Source organism: Dama dama, chromosome 11 (assembly GCF_033118175.1).
Source record: "Dama dama isolate Ldn47 chromosome 11, ASM3311817v1, whole genome shotgun sequence".
Lineage (NCBI taxonomy): Eukaryota > Metazoa > Chordata > Mammalia > Artiodactyla > Cervidae > Dama > Dama dama.
The window spans coordinates 60,162,897-60,186,031 of record NC_083691.1 but is presented as its reverse complement, the minus strand read 5'-3'; the positions used below and the strand labels follow the sequence as shown (position 1 = coordinate 60,186,031).

Sequence of the window (23,135 nt, the reverse complement as noted above, 5' to 3'; positions counted from 1 at the left end):
TTTATTGCTTTTGTATGAAACTTTTCCCCAAAAAATCATTTATTAAGTGAATTAATGAGCAGAGCAGTGTCAGGCTCCTAAATAAAACGGCCAAGGATGACCCTCTGTCTCCAGCTCCCCTGGAGCCTCCTGTCCAGCTGCTCACTGACCCTCACTGGCCCTGATCACCTCCTTCCAGGACCAAGTCTGCTCCATGCACCTCAGGGTCCCAGGCCTCCATGCCCACACTCCCTCTCCACCTGGCTAGCCCTCCAGGGGGTAGGGCTTCCAGAAACGTCCTCCTGACTCCTCCAACCTCCCCAGCCTCTGTGGTTCAGGCCAGCACTGCCCACAGCCAGCGTCTGCACCACCTGGGGACTTTGACAAGCCAACGCTGGGCTGCACCCAGACCGAATGCATTAAGACCTCCAGACTGGGGCCATGCTGCAGCGTTTACAGGACTTCAGTGTGTAGCCCAAAACCAGGAGCACCAGGTTCATAAAGGACCACGGCTACAATCCTTTCAAGGACAGTTTCTTCCACAGAATAAAGACATCATCTATAGAATGCAGAGAGCTCACTTTTTTTTTTAACCTAAATTAATCCATCTAGAGTATAGAACACACACATCACAAAACATCTCCATTGCATCTGACATTTTTCAGCTGGCACCCCACTTGGTCTCTTGAAACACCCACACTCTGAGCTCCAGGGGGTCAGAGACCAGACCCTGGCCTCTGCGAGGCCACGGAGCCACGTGGACGCCTGGAGGAGCCTTGCAGGCCTCCTCCCCCGGGGACGCTGGTAGGGGGCACAGAGCAGACATTTGGAACAGTGACCTGGGCTCCCGTTTGTGTCTGTCGCCGCAGGAGGGGGCCTGCCTCCGGGCCTGTGAGGCGCTGCGGGAACCCCTGAGCTGAAGAGCAGATGACTGTCAACATGAATATTAATAGCAGCATAATTAACAACTGAGGTTGTCTGCCAGATGCTTGACTCTGATTAAAAGGAGTCCAGGAGCCAAGGCTCAGCAGGGCATACGGTTCTCTCAGCGTTGGATGGAGAGGTCTTTACGGTCAGGTGGGTGATGGCCAGGGCAGCGCTCAGCCCAGCCACTGGGCCCACTCCCCCAACCTGCAGAGACCCAAGCCCCCACACCCACCCCCACCCCCCACTGCATCAATAAGGAAGGGACTGGGAGCCGAAGCTGGAATGTGCAGACGGGTCTCAGACCAGTGCTCACCTGAACTCAGCCTGCTCCACAGAGAACAGAAAGAGGAATGCTGTTTTGTGGTGGAGTCACCAATCAGAACTGTTCCACAAGCTGTAAATTCACCTAAAATAAACTTCTAAACCATCATGGCCGCTGTCACTACAAATATCTGAGACTCAGGAGGACACCAGCTGTCCTGTGAGCAGCCACCCAACTGTCCACGGGCAGCAGTTTCAGACTGGTTCGCATCCTGCCTCCCCCATCCCAGATGCAAGCTTTAGCCTGAGACACCATTACTTGCACACTTTTCTGCCTGACTAATGCCGTCTTTAATTATACATCATCGAGCACCTCGCTGGATCTAATGGGGTCTATTACTCATCAAAACGGCCCCATCAGCAACCACAGTCCCCAGAGCCAATAACTCAAGCCTCCCTCCATGTTTCACAAGTGCCCGCCTGCACCTGCCGACACCTGCACACACCTCAAGCCCCAACCTCTCACTAATTGGTCCAGAAGACACGACTGCACGATGCCAGCTTTCTACTGGTCCCATGAAGCCCAGTGACAGCTGGTGGCACTCGGGCAGCCACATGTCCAGGTCCTTCATGCCATGTGCTCTGCCCGGGCAGCACCCAGAAAGCCAGCGCTACCCGAGCCCTGTGGCAGCTGGTAGCAGAGCCAGAGGGGCCTGCTGGGACTGGACACATCGTGGGCACAGACAGGTCTTTCCTGTCACCACTGAACAGTTCAGTCCAGCTGGATGGGCTTTCTTAGCACACGACTCACTGTGAGGAAACTAAAGGTCAGCAGAAGTCAGCTAGTCCCCAAACTTTCATTCAAAGGGATGAAATGCCAACCAAATTAATAATGGTAAATGTGTAACATATAAAAATGATACATATATATTTATATTTCCTATATATTAGTATATGTGTATTTGTTGTTGTTCAGTCACTAAGTCATGTACAACTCTTTGCAGCCCTGTGGACTGCAGCCCACCAGGCTTCTCTGGCCTTCACTAGCTCCGAGTTTGCTCAAACTCATGTCCATTGAGTCAGTGACGCCATCCAACCATCTCATCCTCTGTCACCCTCTTCTCCCCCTGCCTTCAATTTTTCCCAGCATCAGGGTCTTTTCTAACGAGTCAGCTCTTCGCATCAGGTGGCTAAAGTATTGGAGTTTCAGCTTCAGCATCAGTCTTTCCAATGAATACTCAGGGTTGATTTCTTTTAGGATGGACTGGTTTGATCTCCTTGCTGTCCAAGGGACTCTCAAGCGCCTTCTCCAGCACCACATTTCAAAACATTAATTCTTTGATGCCCAGCCTTCTTCATGGTCCAACACTCACATCCACACACGACAAGTGGAAAAATCATAGCTTTGACTGTACAGAACTTTGTTGGCAAAATGATGTCTCTGCTTTTTAGTACATTGTCTAGGTTTGTCGTAGCTTTTCTTCCAAGGAGTAAGAGTCTTTTATGTGTATGTATATACATAAATCCATTTACATATATTGAAACGTATTTGTCGCTGAGTGAGAATGAGTAGGTCAGGTTCTAATTCCAGACAATTTACCTAAACAACTGATGATTTACCTGTCATACTTGTAAGAGAAACTCAAGTTACTAAACCAAGTGCCCTAAGGCCCAGAAGCAGAAAGATATAACTGGAAAGGTCACTCAGTGGACAATTAAGAAGCAAATCACTTTTGAAAGCACTGGGAACTGTGACAGTGTGAGACCTCGTACGGTCGACCCTCTTGAATAATTGACGCTGCATCTTTCTCTGGCCCCTTTATGGGGCTATGTTTAGAATTCCATTTAGTGCAGCAAGATTTTCACTCAACATGACTCAGATGTGTTGACCAAGCAGCAAAAGAAAAATAACAAATACACAAAGAGCATTTCTTTGCTGTCCAAGCATTGTAGCTTGTCCAGGGCTGGCCGGCGCAAGTGGACTGGGTTCTGTATGCAGCATGCTGTCCATGCACCAGCTCCCTGGGCTTGCTGGACTCCAGTCCTCCCATCAGAGCTGGAGTCCGGCTCGAAGGAGCAGCAGCATGTGAGGAGAATCCGAATCATGCTGCTGCTTCACCTGCTCTTTTTAGTCCAGTTTTGTGTGGAGGGAGAAGGGAACCACACCACAGTTTTTAAACCATTCACCACAGTCTCCACCTCTGTCTGACACGCTCGCATTCCAAGGTGAATTAGAATTCCAACAGGATAGACGTCACACGTGCATCAAGTACGTGAGATCGGAAGATCTTCCAAGGAAGGCAAATCAGATACAAAGTGACCTTGGTCTCTTCAAGCACCATAAAGTTAGAGCATTTCCCCAACTGAATCCTGCTGTTTTATTCCAAAAATGTACCTCGAAAAAGAGCATGTTAACTGTGAAAATAAAGGTTAAATACAGACTAAAGTGAAATGCACACTTGAAACAACTCTATAGTTGAGACTCAATCTCATCCTGTTCCAGCGAGCCCACGGGCTCTCACGGGCTGGATGAGGGAACAACAGGGGTAAGTCTGGTCTGTAGAGGCAGGAGGTGCAGATGAGCTCCCCACTACTTCCTGCACAGTTGGGAGGTATAGACGAGACTCCCAACTCCTCTCCCCCGATCCCACTACCCCCATCCTGCAGAGGAGGAAGCTGTGCCCCCTCCCTCTCAGCAGAGCCCCAAGCAGCAACTCAGCACCCAGCAGGGTTATTAAGCTGCCTTCCCTAAAACAGATGACCTTTTGGGCTCTTTTTCAGTTCAATGAAGCTTGTAAGGATCAAGAACGCTACCTCAATAACAGATAAAACTTGGAGGCAATTTAAAGGTGAAACAGATTCAAGTCCTTAGACACTCCTCAACACTCAGAGATCCAGTCATGGGAACTGGATTTGAACCGCCTTTGAACCTAGAGGTACAACATGTATGAGATACACACACACTCACACACACACACACACACACACACACACATAATTTAGGATGCCATATTCTGACTCCACTAGCAGTCAGGTGGGCCCGGGGAGCACACCTCAGGGGTAATTAGAGGCTTCCAGACGTGTGTGGGTGATGGTACTCAGCCGACAGTCCGGGAAGTGTTGGTCCCCGCCTGCATCACCTCCTTCACCCACTAATGCAGACAGGCTCTCTCCCCCACTAATGAGAGGGCCCAGAAGAGCCAAGCCATCTAAACCCAGGGATGAACACATCCATCCTCACTGCCAGTCCTGGTTGTCCATCAAGTCCCCACGCACCCTCCTCACATGGCCCTCGGGAGCCCAGAGACCCGCCAACACCTGAGGTGGGTGGTGGGGCGCGGCCAGGGGGAGGTGAGCCTGGGTTCCAAACCCCAAGGAGCTGGGCTCCAGTCCTCAGGGATGGGGTGCAGGGTTGTGTGGTGTGGGGAGGGTATGGTGGGGGGCGGCCGAGTTGGGTCTGTTCCCTGACCTCAACAGTGAACGCCTGACCTTTCACAGCGTCATGAGGCCCCTGCGTCTGCTTTGAGACCCCTGCTGTCATCCCAGGATGGTGACAGAACAGGACGGACCAGGATGCCGCCCTGAGGACAGAACGGAACCCTGAACAGACCCCAGGTGCCTGGGCCTCCACGCTTAGAGCTGCCGGCAACCTGTCCCCAGAGCCACGGCCAACGTGACGCTCTCCCACCGGGACCCCCACCAGCACCTCACTCTGCACAGGCCCGCCCACAGGGCCCAAAACACCTGCAGCTGTGGGCAGAGTGACCTCAGGACCCAGCCTCCTGGTTTGGGACCAGAGTCTAATTGATCAGGTCTGTGATAGCGAGAGGTAGCTAATCCGGAAGCCAGTAGGCTGGTGTGTCCAGAGTTCACCTTCAAGGTCAGTTTCCATCTGCTAAGAAGCAGCCTTGCTGAGCTGAGGTTGGAAAGCAAGGAGGCACACTTACACCGCCTGGCCCACCCACACACAGCAGGCGCTCAATAATGGCCACGTGTCCCAGAGGAGCTGGTTCTGCACCCAGGGCCCTTCTAAAAACACGTCCCGAAGGACTTGGCACAACTCTTCCATCACAAAGGCTGGCGTCTGACCTGGAGACACAGTGGCCGCGGTCACCACTGCCTGCTGTCCTGGGAGCAGCTTGGCTTTCATAACCTCCAGGTCCCTTCTCTGGAGCCCCTGTGACACCCTAGACCACGCCACAGCCTCCCACCCTCAGGACACAGTCATGTCCTAGCCCTAACCCTCCACAGGACGGCCAAGGTGTGCACCCCACAGAGGGCTGCACCTGACTGGCCACTGTCCAGGTCAACACTCCTGCTAGGCAGGCTGGTGCTCACCAGGAGTCTGCTGTCTGGATTCTCAAGCATGTTTCTGCAAGCGTGCTTATATACTTACATACAGATACAACTCTAATTAAATAGTATGTAAACCAAAGGAATCTAAGTGCAGAAAAAGTAACTTCTTGGAAAACCAAGGTGATGACTTAGGAAAGACTTACCAAAGAGAGATGGCTTTAAAACTGTCACTTGGCAGGAACAAAAACAGAACACATTCAGGGGGAATTATTTAAAATCTTGAAGGTGCTCCACTCAGATTATTTTGAGTCTCTTAGTCCTCAGTCCATTTGAAAGAAACAAATAGGAAACCACAAACTGTGACTGTGGCTTAAACTAGAAAGGCAAGTTAGAACCCAGAGAACACTCTGATTCTGCATCCAAAATGTGGTGAATTATTGTATGTGTTTATAAGATAAAATAGCAAATGGACATCATTGGTGTGGTTCATTTCGCTGCTCCCATTACTGGGTCGCTCCCATTACCCGGACCCCATCTGGAGATACTGCTGGCCAAGAGATACACAGGTTTCCAGCTTAAACAGCCCCAGGTACCTGCGGGCAAACTAATCAGACTCTAGCATTATGTTTTCCATCAGCAAGAGCCTTAGCCAAACCCTCCATAGGCCTTTAACTGTGATAATGTCCTTCCTTTAACCACCACAAAGTTCTGGCCAAAACCTGCCTGGCGCCTCCAGGAACCTCCTGAGAGTAGAATGGCTCCAGGCCCTAATGTCAGCTCCATCGGGGACACGCCTACCTGGTCACCCAGGATGGTGCCTGCACAGTGCAGGTGTATGCCAAATACAAGCAAGGGATTTTCCAAAAAAATCACTCACAAAAAGACTGCAGTTCCTGATATCTGTGCCCTACTCATTCACATTAAAAAGTACTCTCTGAATTACTCAACTGGGAACCACAAAACCTTCTCAGAAAGACCAGTGGCCCTAAAAACCTCCATCAGTGTAGTTAGGGTGTTCGAGGGGTCACCTTGCAAAACTGTAAAACAGAAAAAGAAAAAAAAAGCTTAGGCTGAGAAACTCAGCAATTTCAGTGGCAGCACATCCCACGGGCTAAGGCAACTCTGATAGCCACACAGGATGGTGGCATCTGCCAGCCTTGGGCGGTGGGCACCAAAACCACAGTGTAAGAGCTCCAGGGCAGCAGATTTAACTCATTTCTAACACCTTGTCCCAGGCGACACAGGTGTACGCAGAGCCCTGCCCACCAGGCTGGAGGGTCTGAGCACCTCCAGTGAAAGATGCAAGTTAGGGTGTGGAAAGTGCTCCCAGAACCTAATGGAGTTAAGTCCATTCCAGCATCTACCTGTCACTAAATTAACAGACATCTAAGCAGATACCTACTAATCTACCCACCTAATAAAACATCCACACTTCCCCACTGACCCAAAGGAAGGTTCCCAGCTTCTCGCTGGGAAAGGGGACTGTCTTATATTTAGTCACCTACTACTAAGGCATACATAGTACCCACTGATGACAAGTGCCCATCTATGAAACAGCACATGGCAACACCCAGATCCAGATTTATTCCAGTGGACAGTCAAGTACCTACCTGGAAGTGAGGCTCAGCTTAAGGTTTGCCTGCCACACTCACAGGGCTGCTAACAGTCCTCTATGCAAGACATCTGGTTGCCCAAGAAGACACCCGGCAATTATTGAAAACTAGTGGCTAAAATGCTAGATGATACTACAGTCCACATGGACGCTACTCTTTCTTTCCTCTCTGAGAAAGATCAAATGTAATATCAGCTTTAATTCGGACCCTTCCTAAGACACAAGCTTTGTCTTGGTGAGAGGGGCCTGAAAGAAAGGACTGAGCTCACACTTAGGTAAAACAGGAAAATGAAAAAAGGAAATGTGTTCCAGAGTCTGCTGGGTTCAGACAGACCTGGACAGAATCTGTTTTCTGCACGTGTCCAGAAAGAAAGTCAGTTAATCATCCCCAACTCCAGGAGACAAAAAATTAATTCTCTGGAACTAAGTGTCATCACTAAAAATTCAGCCCCTTCACAAATGTCTTTAAGTGCTGCAAATGCCATGGATTCCAGGAGCTGCCTCAAGGCCTCCCACCCTCCTGATCAGATTCCATTCACAAAACGTCCTCAATAGAAGCATCATTCCAAAATCATTTAATTCTCTGAGCCAGAGGAGGTAACCCACTTGTTTCATAAAAAAAAGGGGGCCTTCAGTTATAATACCTTAGACAATAACAGTAAGGCAGGAAAGAAAAGTTTGAAAATCTGTAACAAGAACACTTATACTGGATTTAATCACAATTAAAAACCAAATTAATTAACACAATCGGGCTTCCCTGGTGGCTCAGCAGTAAAGAATCTGCCTGCAATGCAGGAAACACAGGAGATGCCGGTTCCATCCCTGGGTTGGGAAGATCCCCTTGAGGAGGGTATGGCAACCCACTCCAGTATTCTTGCCTGGAGAATCCCATGGACAGAGGAGCCTGGTGGGCTACAGTCCATGGGGTCGCAAAGAGTCGGACATGACTGAAGCAACTGAGCATGCATGCAATTAATATCATCAATTCCCCTTCAGCACTGATCCCATTTATAAATATTCCTTGACTATTCTTGACTTGAGAATGGTCGTTCCCCCTGATTCATAGGAAAAACCCAGTTTGGCAAAGTCTGACTTTTAACTCCAAAGCTTAACTATCCAAGGGCTTAAGTTCCTAACCTCAGAGGCACTGCAGCGCTGAGCAATTCGGTGAAGACCTTCCCTCACTGCAGTACTTCAGATATAAGAAGGATTCATTAAATGGCTTCTGCACCACCAGACCTTTAAAAGGTCAAAAGCAGAGGGGTATGGCTGTGCTTTTTAAAGTGAATATTTGCAACAGATCAACAATCCTTTTAAGCTATTCCACATTTAAACAAAACACGAAACACAAGTACTTCCTCATCTCTCACTTAAACCAGCATCCCACGGGCTGGCTTCCCCCAGCCACAGAGCCCAAGGTGGCCAAGGTGTGAAATGACACACTCTGAGTTGCTCTTGAAACAAAACCACCGGAACCCTCCAGATACGGTCTCTGAAACAGAAGCAGTCCACATTGCACAACAGAGCTATACCAAAGGCAAAAGGAGAAAAACCCTCAAATAACAACCCAGTGGGAACATAGCAGGCCTGAGATCCCAGGACAGGACCAGGGCTGCCAGACAGGCCCGGTCCACCAAGGGCTGAGGCAGACACTCCTGGGCTCCAGGTTGACTTCTTCCCTCCTGCTAAATGGGTTTGCAGTGTGTGTTCTCGTAACCCAGGCGCACTGGCCTCTGCCAGACTCTCCCTTGCCACATAACAGGCAGGAGGGCCCCCCTGCTCCCCATCCCCCTCCCAGCAGCCAGGACCTGGGAAATTCAGCAGGCACTAACTTCAGTCCAGGTGGGCAAGGGTGTACAGACGGTTAGCCTGGGGTCCAGGAGAAGACTATGTCCAGAGAGACTGAGGGCCCAGCAAAGTTACAGGTGGAGAAACAGTCCAGTGCGCGGGGGACTGGATGGGGACAGGGGACAGGGAGTCCTGGCCACACCAAGGGATGGTGGGGGGCCACTGATACACACACAGGCCACATAACAAGTGCAGGTGGCCACAGGGATTCCAGAGGGGGAAAACAGACGTCAGCTCACAAGGAGAAGTTGGAAGGGGGTGGGATGGGAGCACAGTGATGCCCCAGAGTTGGCAAGCGGGACTCGGAGGGTTACACCCACGGAGTCGATGGAGGGAAGCCAGCCGAGAAAGAAGCACAAGGTGAAGGCCATCGTGGAACAGCTCTGGTCCCCTGCCCCTCCGCACTGCCCCCTGCCCCCAACACACACACAACTCGGAGAAGCGCACACCCACCTTTGCTGGGGGCGTGCTCCTGCTGGTCGCCAGCTCGCGCAGGCTGGAGGTGGCGCCGGTCGCCGCGGGGAGGAGGACTGGGGAGCCAGGAGAGCTACCCCCGCCACCCGCGAGCGCCGAGGCCGCCCCCGGAGCGGGGCTGGGGCCCGGGCCAGGACGCGCGGGCGGACTGCTGCCGGGGCTGGCTCCAGCGCGGGGCCGCTGGCGGATGCCGTCCAGCAGGCGCACCAGCAGGATGTTGGCGGGCAGCTCGTCCACGCCGCAGCCCACCAGGATGCGGCACTCGGGGCAGCGCAGCTCGCGACGCGAGCTCACTATGCTCTCCAGGCAGCGGCGGCAGAAGGTGTGTTGGCAGGGCAGCACCTTGGCCGTCGTGTCCAAGCGTTCCAGGCACACGGAGCACTCCAGCAGGTCCAGCAGCGACGACTCGTCCATGTCCCCGCCCAGCCTGTCGCCGTCGTCTTCTCTCTGCGCCGCGGCGGCCGCCCGGGATGCGCACAGCCTGGGCGCTCCGAGTAGCATGGGGGCGGCGCCGGCGGCGACCGCGCGCACCTTTAGGTCCCGGGGCTGTTGCGGGCGCTGCAGCGGGCAATGGGCGCCAGGGTCGCGCCTGGACGGCGGCTGGGGGACCGGGCTACACGGCGACCTCCTTCTCTGAGGCTGGTAGCGCCAAGGGGTACCAATCGGCCTGCGCGGCAGGGACCGGAGCTCCGAGTCCCGCAAGACCCCTCCGGACCGCCAAGCCCACCCAGTGCTTCGGAGCGCAGCGCCCGCAGATGCGGGCTACACCTGTCCCTCTTCTGCGAGTCCGGCCGGCACGGGTTCCAGCGGCGCCGCCGGGCGGGCAAGACACCCGGCGGCTCTGAGCTCTCAGCCGCCAGTCCGATCCCGGTAGAGGCGGGGGCGCGGCGTGCGCGCTCCCCCGCACTGCCTCGGTGCGCCCTGGGCCTGCCCGCGAGCCGCTGCCCAGCGGGTGCAGCCAGACCCCTCCTCGTCCTCAGCCGCGAGCACGTGCGCGGGGAGCGCGCGGAGGTCACGGTCACTGCGGGGCGCCGGGAAGGGGCAGCCGCGCCCTGGACTTGCCCCGCCTGGCGCAGGCCGGACACCAGTCCTGCCCTTAAGGCACGTTCAGCGCCCCCAGGAACTCCGGGGCGCTCCCCAGCGCAGGCCCGGGCCTGTCCCCTCTGGCGACCGAGCCTCCTGCGCTCTCCGTGAGCCTCGGAGCGGGATGTTTCCGCCTGACGCTGCAGCGAAGGAAAGTTTGGGCGGCGCTATCCCGACCGCCTCCTTGGGCAGCGCCGGCCAGCAGCCTGGGGACGCAGCCAGCACCCGGGCATCCTCCTCGACGACGGCCGGTCCCCTGCCCGGCGGCGCGCGGAAGTGACAGCCCCACCGGGTGGGCGCGCGGGGCGCCGGGCGAGGCGGAGGGGGGAGGGCGCTGGGGTCCTCCCCGCGACGCGGGTCCGAGGCTGCCCCGCTGCCCGCCGGACCCCAGTCCAGCACGGGCCGCCCTGGGAACGCGCTCGATCCCTCCTCCGGAGGCGCAGACGAGGTTAGCCGCGGTCTCCTTCCCGGCGCCCGCCTTCGGGCGCGTCAGAGCGACGCAAGAGCGCACGGAGGCCCGGGGGCCGCGGGGCCGCGGCCGGTGGTGCAGATTCCCTGCCGAGCGCTGCCCCCTCGTGGCCGCTCTGGGCCCCGCCGGGGCCGGCGCAGCCTGGTCCAGGTTGGCCCGCGGACCCTGCACAGCCCAGGACTGGGCTACCAAAAGAAAGGCGCTAGGGCCTGACTGACGGTCGGGCTGTCTTGAGGTTTGTGAAGCTAAGTGTGGCTTTTTTCACTTTTCAGGGAGAAAATAATATCTGTTGTGGCGTCAGTGCCAAAAACGTTCATCATTTTATTTAATCCTCTAAACGGCCCTATGAGATAACTACTTTAACCTCATTTTTGCTTGCAAGGAAAATGAAGCTTATGCTTATGAAATCATTGCATCTGGATTTTTTAAATCTTTGTGTCTCCAAAACCGAATGCATAGAAAAGATCTCAGTCCACTGTGATACAAGCTCCCGACAAGCCACGTATTTTTACACTGGAATATCCCCAATGCCTAGGGAAATACCTGGCACATAGTAGGTGTTCAATAAACATTTGTGGAATTAATGGAAAAATGGTCTCCAAGTCATTGCCTATTGGTGATTTGAATGCACATCTTAGCATCTTAGTTCGGGGTGTCCAGATTCGTATGTGTATTCATGCATGCTAAGTCGCTTCAGTCGCCTCTGACGCTTTGTGACCCCATGGACTGTATGTAGCCCACCAGGCTACTCTGTCCGTGGGATTCTCCAGGCAAGAATACTGGTTGCCATTCCCTTCTCCTGGAGATTCTCTCGACCCAAGGATCGGATCAGCATCTCTTATGTATCCTACAGTGTGAAGTAGGTTCTTTACGACTAGCACCACCTGGGCAGCCAATCCTGAGTCATACGCTCAGTCTATTATCCATGTACCTGAGCACCCATTCACCATGTAGGGCACAGCCCTGGCCCCAGAGAGTCAGCAAGAGAAAGTTCACAGCACATCCTCAGAACTTGCTGTCAGCACGGAAATGTCGCCATGAAGGGGAGCCTGGAGGGCTTCAAGGAGGAGGCATTCAGTCTCATGAAGGAGGCGAAAGGACTCCCAGGCAGGGCATCTGCAAGGTCAAAGCTACACTGTGAGGAGCAGAGAAGACACCTGATTGGCAGGAGAACAGGGAACAATGGGTGTGTGAGTACAGCACAGGCTGATGGTGGAGCAGGAGGAAGTCAGGCTTGGTGACCAGCCAGCTTGAGGATGCATGGGTCTTGGGAAGGCTTGGGTGGGCAGCCCTGAATGTGGTCTTTTGGGACAAGGAGGAATCTGACTCAGGAGAGATAGCGTGATGACAGCAGACATGTACTTAATGCCACTGAACACCTAAAATGGGTGAGCTGGTATATTTCATCACACTGTAAAAATTTTAAAAAAGCCTCAACAGGGTCTCCGGGGCTGAGGACTGTGGCCTGTGAGGAGGATGAGCAGAAGCAATTGGAAATACAGGAACAGCTGCCACACACCCCACAAGGTGAGTTAACAGGAGGCCTCTACTTTGCAGGGGAGGAGACCTGGGCACAGAGAGGACAAGTGAGTCACCGAAGGTCACACAGCTGCTCAGTGGAAGAGTCAGAACCTGCATCCAAAGGGTGGAAATCCAGAGTCAGTTTCATATGTGCCCAGCTCCTCAAGCTCATGAACAAGGCAAGCACTGAGGTTTATCAGGTTGTAGGCAGCCAGGAGCCCCAGGCAGTGGATGGTGAGGGAGAGCAGAGCCATGGGTACCTGGTGCCATGGGCAGCGGGGAGAAGCAGGGCCTGGGAGCCCTGAGACAGGGCCATGGAGGGGTAGGGAGAGAGCAGAGGGGCCTGAGGAGGGTGGGCCCCTGCCAGTCAGCAGGGCTGGGGACGCAGATGTGAGCCAGGCTGACCCCAGGAAGCCTGGGGAGCCTGGTGCCCCCGCCTCCACAGCCAGATCACATTCCATGCAGGTTGCCTGGGCTCTCACGGCTGTCCATTGCTAGTGAGGCAAGACCACCTGCCTTACTGCTTGATGGGGCCCCCAGAGACACAGTGCAGCTGTGGTGGGGGCTGTCAGGTCCCGAGGTCACTCTCCCCCCAACACCCGGCCAAAGCCCAGCACTGGGCTCTCTGCGCTGGGCAGAGGCGGAGGCTCCAAACACCAGGCATGATCCTGGATGGCAGGACAGTTCCCTTGGCCTTGGGAAAGACAACACTGTATGGTGCCTGAGTGCCTGGAGGCATGGAGCTTTGCTGGCCAGGGAACTCTTTATTGGCTGACTACTCTGTTTGTATCCTTCTCCTCCTGCTATAGCTTCCTGGGCTCCCCTCCCAAACAAGCCACATGCCTCCAGACCTGCCCTGAGGACCTGCTTCTGGGGAAATTGAAACCAAAGCAGGTGCTGAATGCCAGGTGAAGGGTGGGCAGCCTGTAACCGCCAGCCCCTTCCCTCCCATTTCCCTGGATACCTGCTCCTCCGTTAACCTTATCTTCTCCCCCATGCCGCACAGATGCTCTGTCTCCCTTTCCTGAATCCATGCTCCTGCATGACTGGATTGAAGCTCGCGTCCTCCCCACGAGCAAGCAGGTGGTGTGCACACCAGAGGAAAGAAACACCTCCGCTGGCCAGGGAGGAATGAGGGAAGGGGTGGGAGGCACCATCAAGACCCTCAGCAGAGCACAGGGGCTGGGATAAGAAGCCAGACAGCCGGTCTTATTTCGGGCACGAGTCTGAAGTGCTGGCAGCCCCGGAGGCACAGTAATGTGAACAGAACTCTGGAGGGAAATCGGAGCCTGGCGTGCAGGAATGGGAGAGATTTTCCTGGAGGTGACGGATGAGGCCGCGGGTGAGAAGAGGAAGCTGCGTTCCTTCCTTGGATCTGGAAGGGAAGAATCTTCCTGCCTTCTGCTCAGAGGATGAGGATGAGGCCAGGGAGCCTGTGGCAGGGGGTACCCTCAGTCACTGCGACACGGTCCATCTGCAGGTGGCAAAATGCTCACAGGTGTGAGGAGTGCTTCGCAAATGATGCAGAGGGGATGACAGAGCATCCGTCTTGGGTTCACAGGACATGTGCTGGTGTTTATGTCTGAGGCCGTGGCTCCACGTAGTTTCAATATAAATATCATTAGTCCAAGGTCAGGATGCGTCCTTGCTCTGCAGAAGCCCATGTTTGCTTCCTTACCTTGGGACACCTGGACACCTGGCTGGGCAGAATGTGAGCTGCTTAAAGCAGAGGAGCCACTCCGAGGGCCATGGTGGAGGGAGGCTGGGGCGTCTCTGCTGGGAAGAGACACCTGAGCTACAGGCAGGTGAGAGGGAGCCGTCACTGCTGGGGCGACTCTGACCTGACAGGAGCCACTTCCCCCAAATCTCTGGGGACATCAAGTGAGAGGCTGAGTTGGTTTCCAGTCCTCCCAAGCCCTCGCCAGGATACTTTCAGACTGAAGGCTGGTGGATGGAGAGGTGACCCTGCAAGAAGCGGCAAGGATGGTCTGAAGCTCAGGTCTTGGTGCTCATGGATAGCCGACCCAGTGAGCACATGGCCGAGGCTAGAAGACTGCCCCTCCCTGCCTGGACTAACATCTGGGGACCATGGTCCGAGTGAGGATGATTCCAGGAGGTGCCCCCGGGAACCCTGCTGCCTGAAGGCGGCTGTGGGCAGGGACTGGCCTCAGAATATCTCAGGGTCTTCCCCGCTGAGCCAGGTGTAAGCGAGGGTGACGCCAGAACCCAGGTAGGCTGGGTCCTGCCGGGTGACTGCGGTGGAAAGGGAGCCTGCCCCTCGGGGTGGGGATTCATGGGTGACACAGAGAGGGGTCCAAACCAGATGCTGGGCTTCCCTCAATTCGATCCAGTAGGACCTTGAGTGAATTTGCTCAAACTGACAGAGCAGGCCATTCAGTTAAATAAACAAGTCAGAATTGCCTCCGCTCTGCAGGAAGGACCACGGCTCACAGGCGGGGCTTCTCCCCGCCAGCAGTTTCCATAGCACTGGGACAGAAATATTGCAAGTGCTTTCAGGGATTAAAAATAATCCTGCCATTGCCTGTGTTTTGTTCGCAGCCTTCAAAAGAATTATAATAGATTCTCCTGCAATCTGGAGACATAACACTTTATTTCAGTCTGGCCCCAGATCTCAAAGATACTTGAAGCTGTGTGCCATCAGCTAAAGCACAGGGACACGTTTAACCCGATAAAGAAACTCCCATGTTTAAATTACAGTCATAGGCAAAATGAATGAAAATTGAATATAAAGAAAATCTTCCTGAATAATCACAGCATAATTGACATTGACTAATATTTAATATCTGAATCCATGTCTTGGCAGAAGTACGTCTTAGATCACCCAAGGGGAGGCTGTCAATTATAAATGATACTGATGTGTTTTCTAGAAAAATGTGAAATGCTTATGAAAGACATAGTGCTAATGTAGAAGAATCAATCTCACAAAGAAGAAAAATGGAGCCTTTTCTCAGGTAAGATAATGCTCGCCTCCTTCCGAGGAAAGATTAGGATTGTGTGGCTCTGCCAAGCACTCTTTCTAATCTGAGCTGCGGTGAAACACGTGGACCTTCTGGGTAAAAAGCATGTTAAAGGCCTGTATGTGCCTCTGTGGACAGGACACACCGCTCACTCACGGAGGGAGAAGGGATTGGGGACCCTTCTGCAAAAATGGGGTCACAGCCTCACATGTGCTTGGGATGAGGCTTCCCCAAGAAGTTCCCCAAAAGCAGCGGGGACTCAGAGAGACTCAATGACGGCTCATCAGGATATCTCCCCTCCAGTCTCACACCTGCTCCTGCAGCCTAGGGGCCAGGCCAGCTCGGACCTCCATCCACACCATCCTCTTCAGTGATGCTGTGAAGTCCCTCCAGCTTCCCGTTTTGGGTGCCTGCATCCTCTTCCCCAGGCAGCAAGGAATGAGTGTGGATGCTGAACCCGGACTAGGAACACTTGAAACCCAGACTTTGATTTGTTTTCTGCTAAGAATCCTCCTGGTAGGCCCGGGATGGACCCTCACCGTCTATGTAGGCTGTCCTGGGGCATCAGGACATCAGATGTGGTCCAGTGTGTGGTCCAGTGTCTGCACCATGTGGAAAACAGCCCAGACTTAGAGGCTTGAAACCAGGACACCATTTATCCTGCTCACAGATCTGTCCCTTGGGCTTAGTGGGGCAACTTCTCTCCCTGGCTCGGCCACAAGGCCCACATGCCTGGCCTACAGCGTGGTCCATGGTGACCAGTCCCTGGGAGTGAGTGGGGCATGGGCAGCGTAACCCCTCAGAAGTCACACAGGCCCCTCTCTGCCCCTGCTCACCCAGCAGTGGGCCCAGCAGCTCGTCGGTGTGAAGAGCTGCAGACAGGCAGGCCCCCTCCAGATGAGGGGCAGGATTGAGGTGTCAGAACATATGATGGAAATGTCGATTTTCCTGGGAGAACAGCATCTCCCAGCTCAGTGGATTTGCAGCCTCCTTCCAGAGGCGGGCCCTGAGCTGCTGGAGAAACTGTGAACAGAGTCAGTGAGCTTTCCCTCTGGGTCAGTCAGAGCCAGCTCTGGTTGCAGTCTGATATTCAAATATTCAGTGGTGGAATGGGTGTGTCATAGCATTTCCAGCCATTAAATTCCCACAATAAAGCTGTATTTCAGTTATCAATAAACATAAACTTTTGAGGACTTCCCTGGTGGCTCAGTGGTAAAGAATCCACCTGCCAATGCAGGAGATTCAGGTTCGATCCCTGATCCAGGAAGATCCTACATGCCGAGGAGCAGCTAAGCCCGTGGGCCACAACTACTGAGCCTGTTCTCTAGAGCTCATGCGCCACAACAAGAGAAGCCACTGCAGTGAGAAGCCCATGTACCACAACTAGAGAGTAGCCCCCACTCTCTGCAACCAGAATAAAGCCTGCACAGCAACAAAGACCCAGCATAGCCAAAAATAAATAATGAATCGATAAATCAAAATAATTTTTAAAAATTAAAAAAAAACCCATAAACCTCTGAAAGTACAGATCCACGTGTAGAAAATGGGCCACCACGTGACAGGTCGAGAGAGGCAGGATTTCGATCATGATGAGGAATGGTGGTCTATTAACTCAGAAACAGAGTGGACTGCCCGCAAAGCAGAAAGTCTCTCAGCTCAGCATGAAAATATTCAAGCAGTAACAGAGTCATACTGTGTACGCATTTGTTAGGGTAATGATGGTTTCTGCAGTAAACAAACACCATGTTTTCTGTGGGTGGACACAGTGCAGGTCCGCTTCTGACTCGTGTGTAGGGCAGCATCCCAGGTGGTAGGGGTGATGGTGTGGGTCCCACACCCTGCATGGTGCTGCCTGGCCTGCTCAGGGTTCAGAGCCCCCTGCAGCTGGAGGACTGGGCCTTAATGACACACATCACCTCTGCTCCAGGCTTTCCAGGTGATGCTGGTGGTAAAGAACCTGCCAATGCAGGAGACATAAGAGGCACAGGTTTGATCCCTGGATCAGGAAGATTCCCCTAGAGGAGGGCATGGCAACCCAATGGCAATGTCCCAGTATTCTTGCTGGGACAATCCCATGGACAGAGGAGCCTGGTGGGCTACAGTCCCTGGGGTCGCACAGAGTCACACGTGACTCAACAACTTAGCACACACACACCTCTGCTCCCATCCTCCTACATGAACTGTTCCTGATCTCACCTGATGCAGGAAGGCGTGGATAGCTGCCTCCCAAGACCATCCCATGCCCAACCTTCCAGTAACCGCCAGCCCACGCTGACCAGCAGATCACAGGTGGAGGGAACCCTGTACTGGCCACTATGAGCCAGTTATCCTGCAGGTGCCCACAGCACCAAGCCTGTGATACTAGCAACACACGTTCTACACGCTGCCGACACTGGGTTGGGAGAGTTAGTCTCAGTCCCAGGAATTATTCTGTGGGTTGGAATCTGAGCATGGCATGGGAGGAAGCCCTCAAGCACCCAAGCATCTCTGGGGGCCGCAGGACTGGGACGTGGACATTCAGAACTCCGACAAATGCCAGCTGCCCCTGTCAGGCGTTTAGGGTCAGGCAGGCCCTGTTGAAACTCCCAGCGTGCTGGTCCACTGCCCGTCCACGCGGAGCCAGTGCTACTTCCTGAAGGAAGCAGTGAACCCTGCTTCCAGGCACTCTAGGAGGAAAACCATCCCTGTAGGCCTTCATTTATCATCCACCTTCTGCCTGTTGTACAGAAATGTCCTGTGCATCAGAGTCCTGCCTTCCCACTCTACGGTCTGGCCGGTTGTCACAAACAAGACAGAAAAAGGCGACGGTGCAAGGACCATCCTGGGATCCTCAGGAGCAGAGAGGTACTACGTTCAGAGCCTTTTGTAAAGAACTTCCGGCACAGAGCCAAGGAAAGGGGGGCTATGGAACTCTGCTCAATTCTCCAAGTATGTGGTGGCAGAATTAAAGATCAAAAGTTCTTTTTATGATGATGAGAACAGAAGGACCACAGAAAAATTTTTGATTCATTCCAAGACTACTGTCTTCAGGAAAAGAAAATTGATTCAATATCCTTTTAAGTTCACCTAATTGCATCAGGATTAGCCGAAACGAATCTCTAATCTATTGATACGAGTTAAATATAATTTGCACCCACATTTATGAAGTCTTCTTTTGCCTGTAAAGTACAATGAGAAGGTAAGAATCCACATTCGTGTAAATGGAAAACATACTTTTATTAATCAGCAGTGGGCTGCATTTGAAGGAAGCAATTTAATTAAATCTGCAACGCAAAGCATAACAGGTTGCAGGAAGCCCATTCACTCCTGGATTTCCTGTCTGCCTGCCTGGGAGCCATTGCTCGCCTGCACTAACCTGGGTCACCTGCAGTTAGACACAAATGCCATTTTAAGAAGCCATCAAGGTCCTGAATTAAATCAGATCCTCAGGATCGGAGCCCCACACCATAGCCTCTCCTCAGGCCTCTCTGTGCCCTCTCTGTGGGCGGGAGGGGGCGGGGGGGGGGGGCGGGGAGGTGGGGGGTGGTTCCTGGGGCGCATGCTTTGGCTGGACGCCATTTCTGCTTCCATGTCTTCATTTTCATCTTTTTAACGTTGTTTCGTGCTTAGCAACCACATAAATACTATGGATGAACTGCCCAGTGTGGGCTGTCTTACATCTTCATCAAAGTGATGTCGTCCACAGTAATTGGCAGAGCTCAGGGTGGAGCAGCCGCCTCCCTGCCCCCACCTCCGACGCATGCGCAGCCAATTCCTTGTGGTCAGGTGCCCCTGAGGGATGCTCTCAGGGAGGAAGATACTATCTCGATTCTGAGATCAAGACTGAGCTCCTGTCTGGCAGGAAACGTGAGGAAATTCCCTAAACCCAACTCTTCTTCTGGTTAAAATCCAGGGCATTCTCTTTACCTCTGCTTTGCAGATTCTCTTCTTTCGAGGGCTTCACCTGACTGGCTATTTAATGAGCTCCCAGGTGGGCACAAGGAGGGCCGGCTGTGGTCCAGGCGTCATGATACTGGGCTGGAACTGCCGTAGCCCTAGAGGTGCCCAGCTCACAGCTGCCACCTCTGCTGCCCTGGGCCCTGGCTTCTCACACCAGGGTCCCTTCTTCCTACGTCACTTAGAGACCTCGCTCCTACGCAGAGAAGCTGACAAAATCCATGAGAAGGGTCCGTCTGTGCCAAATGGTCCTCCTCTGAGGACAAGCTGTGGGCCCTTCTCCTGCCCTCAAGTTGAGTCTTAGGAAAGCCCTCTTGTGCTCGTCTTCCTGGTTTCACAGGCCTCAGCTCATTCTGATCTTAAACATCCTTGGCAAGATTCTGACAACATCTAGGTCACCCCCCTCAGCCCTCAGCCCTCACCCCTGCAGGAGACAGAGATGAGAAGCCGCAGCCTCTTAGAAGCCAACAGGAACGGCAGGGCCATGGCCAACCTCAAAATGGTCTCGGGCCAGTTTGTAGAAACTTCAGGAAGGTGAAGGATGTGGAGTTCAGCTCCATCTGGCCATTCACACTGATGCCGTCCTCACCCACAGAGGGAGCATGATCCTCTTGATTTCCTGAGAGATTCATGGCAGCTTTCAGAAAATGCATGAGTGGCAGGTGCCTTTTCATGTGAAAATCTTAATTCTGCAGTCTCCAAATTTCCCCTTCTTACCAAAGTAGAGACTTGCTGGATCTTTTTAACGTATGAATTTGGTTGACATGAACCTGAAGGTAGAATTCCCAAGAAGTATAAGGACGTGCTGGCACCTGGCTGGTTCATTTTCTCTTTGTGTTCCTTTCACTGTAGATTTTCCCTTAGAAGAAGGACAACGGGGATCTTTGAGAGGCAACAGAAGAAGCCACCGTCGGAGCTCACCTGTGGAGCAAGGTGACTTCCTGGGCAGCTGTACCAGGAACTTGACCTCTGAAGGGCTACAGAGCTCTGCTTTGCAGCCATTATGCAATGGTTTAAGGCTGCCCAGAACATAAGACCAGTGCCAAAGTGGTGAAACTCAATGTTTCTCAAGATCATGAGTGTGCAGTAACTTTGCTGTGAGACTCAACTGTCTACTGCACAAGGGCCCTGACATTTCTCTTAGCCTAACACCCCTAGAGCCATCCGAGTTGTCACAAACGGCAGAACTTCCTCCTTTTTGTGGCTGAATAACACTGCATTTTATGTACAGCTACCATATTTTCTTTATTCATTATCCCTTGATGGGCACTTAGGTTGCTTCCATGTCCTCACTATTATAAATAGTGCTACAATGAACATTGCGGGGAAAGGCAGTGCATGTATCTTCTCGAGTTAGTATTTTTGTTTTGTTCAGATCAATACCCAGAAGTAGAAATGCTGGATCATATGGGAGTTCTGTTTTTAATTTTTGGAGGGACCCCCATACCTTTTTCCATAGTGGCTGTACTAAGTCACATCCCCGCCAAGTGGAGGGGGCTCCCTTTTCTTCATATCCTCAGCAGCATTTGTTATTTCTTGTCTTGTTGGTGATGGCTGTCCTGACAGCTGTGAGGTAATACCTCACTGTGGTTTGGACTTGCATTTCCCTGGTGATCAGCCCCTGTGACATTGAACCTCCATTCGTGTACCTGTTGACTGTACATCTTCCTGGAAAAATGTCTATCCCAACACTCTGCCCATTTATATGTTTTTTTTTTTTTTTCTTCAATTAGGTAGGTTGCCTCTTCATTTTGGTGGTGGTTTCCTTTGCTGTGCAGATTTTTAGTTGGGTGTATTCCCACTTGTTTATATTTGCTTGTTGCCTGTTCTTTTGATGTTAAATTTAAAAACTCATCAGCAAGACTGATGTCAAGGACCTTACTGCCTGTATTTCCTTCTAGGTGTCTCATGGCTTCATGGCTTATGTTCAAGACTTTGATCTTGAGTTAATTTTGTTGTGACGTCAGACAGTGTCCAGTTTCATCTCTTTGCAGGTAGCAAATTTCTAATACCACTTATTGACAAGACTGTTCTTTCTCCATTGTATATTCGTGCCTTCTTTGTCATAGATTAAGTGACCATATATGTGTGGGTTTATTTCCAGGCTCACTATTCTGTTCCATTCATCTATGTGCCTGTTTTTATGCCAGCACCATATTGTTTTTGATTACGATAGCTTTGTAATATAGTTTCAAATCATGGTATGGGATGCCTCCAGATTTGTTCTTCTTTCTCAAGATTGATTTGGCTATTTGAGTTCTTTCCTGATCTTTTAAGATTGTTTTTCTATTTCAATGAAATACATCATTGGAATTTTGATAGAGACGGCCTTGAATCTGTATGTTGCTTTAGGCAGCATGGACATTTAACAATATTAACACTATGACCCTCTGAAGTTACACCACTTACTTGTTACTTGTCTGGTTTTCCACAAGATTATGGGGACTCAGAGTACCGTCCAGCAGTGTGCGTGCATGCTAAGTTGCTTCAGTTGTGTCAGACTCTGCCCAGCAGTAGTTAGAATCTAATAAATAACTGTTGGATGAATGAATGAACTAGTGCCTCAAGGAAACAACACGACTCCCAGAAGCAGAAGTGAAGATGTGAATGGTGTTGCCAGGCAGGTAATATTTACATTCACCACGTTTCCAAGGCTGTTTCAGGCCTAATCCCCACTGAGCAGAGGGTGGGGCTGAGACCCTGGCTCTGCCATGAGCACCCTGCCCCCGCTTTGATGTCATAGGGCTTACCACAGTCTCACGCAGCTGTGAGGCCAGGTTCCCGGCCAGCAGGCACCACGCTCCCTGGGTCCCAGTCCCTGAGGGAGGGGGCCCCTACTCCCTTGGGCACGTGTTTGCAGATCACTGTGTGCTGGCACCTTGGCCGTGTCCTTTGATGTTTTGTTCAGAAGAAATATGATCCCTCCGTGAGACCCGTGTCCAAATGAAACACCAGGGTCCTCAGCCTGAGGCTGCCGTGGGGCCAGCTAGGGTCCAGGCCTTGGACTCACAGTCCCCACCTTGCATGTTTTTTTAACTGTTCCATTGGGTTTTTCTTTGATTACTTTATTTTGTGTCTGTCTGAGAAAATCTACTCAAGATAGGAAATTCATTAGCACTATCCTGAGCATATTGCCTGAATTTTAAATGCAAATGCTGATGAGTGAGACACCTGCAATGTGTCTTAAGGGCCTTCTGCTTTTCCTCTCAAAATGCCTGTCTAAAGGGGGCCCTCTGAGTTATAAGGAACAGGCCCCTGACCACTGTGGGTGTCCACAGTGGTGACATTAGTGAGATTTCCGCTTTGCAGAAGGCACCTCGTAAACGCAGTGATTTGAAGGTATTTGTTGCTGACAGCATTTTGACACAGGATCATATCTGCTCATCCCATAATCTGACAGATTAAAGAGAAAAGCAAATTTGATTCCACCCAGTGGCTGAGGGAATAAAATCTCAGAAAGGCCAAGGAACTGGCCCAGAGACACACAGCTCCTGCAGCTGAGCCGAGTCCAGACCGGTCCAGCACCTGCCCACTTGACCACACCACCCAGGAGACAGGCAGAGGCCATTCAGAAAGCCTTAGGCTTGGAAATTCCACGAACCCATCAGAAATAACATGTGAATATTTACCAAGTGCTGTGTATGTGCCAGAACCTGCTCGTTCAACATTCACAGAGCATCTCTTGTACTGACTCCTGTTCTGGGAGCTGGAGACACAGCAGTGACCACACTCATTCTCCATGTGTACACCT

At 52.4% G+C, this 23,135-nt stretch overlaps 1 protein-coding gene across 2 annotated transcripts in view; it reads right to left on the bottom strand.

Annotated features, from left to right (window-relative positions):
* The window catches only part of SH3RF3 (SH3 domain containing ring finger 3), a 159,579-nt gene extending 149,334 nt beyond the window's left edge, over positions 1 to 10,245 (bottom strand). For both annotated transcript variants that reach the window (XM_061155366.1, XM_061155367.1), the window contains exon 1: positions 9,377 to 10,245. In XM_061155366.1, coding sequence (XP_061011349.1) covers positions 9,377 to 9,898 — 522 coding nt within the window. In that variant the 5' untranslated portion in view covers positions 9,899 to 10,245. The remainder of the gene's footprint in view (positions 1 to 9,376) is intronic.
* Positions 10,246 to 23,135: the final 12,890 nt, after the last annotated feature.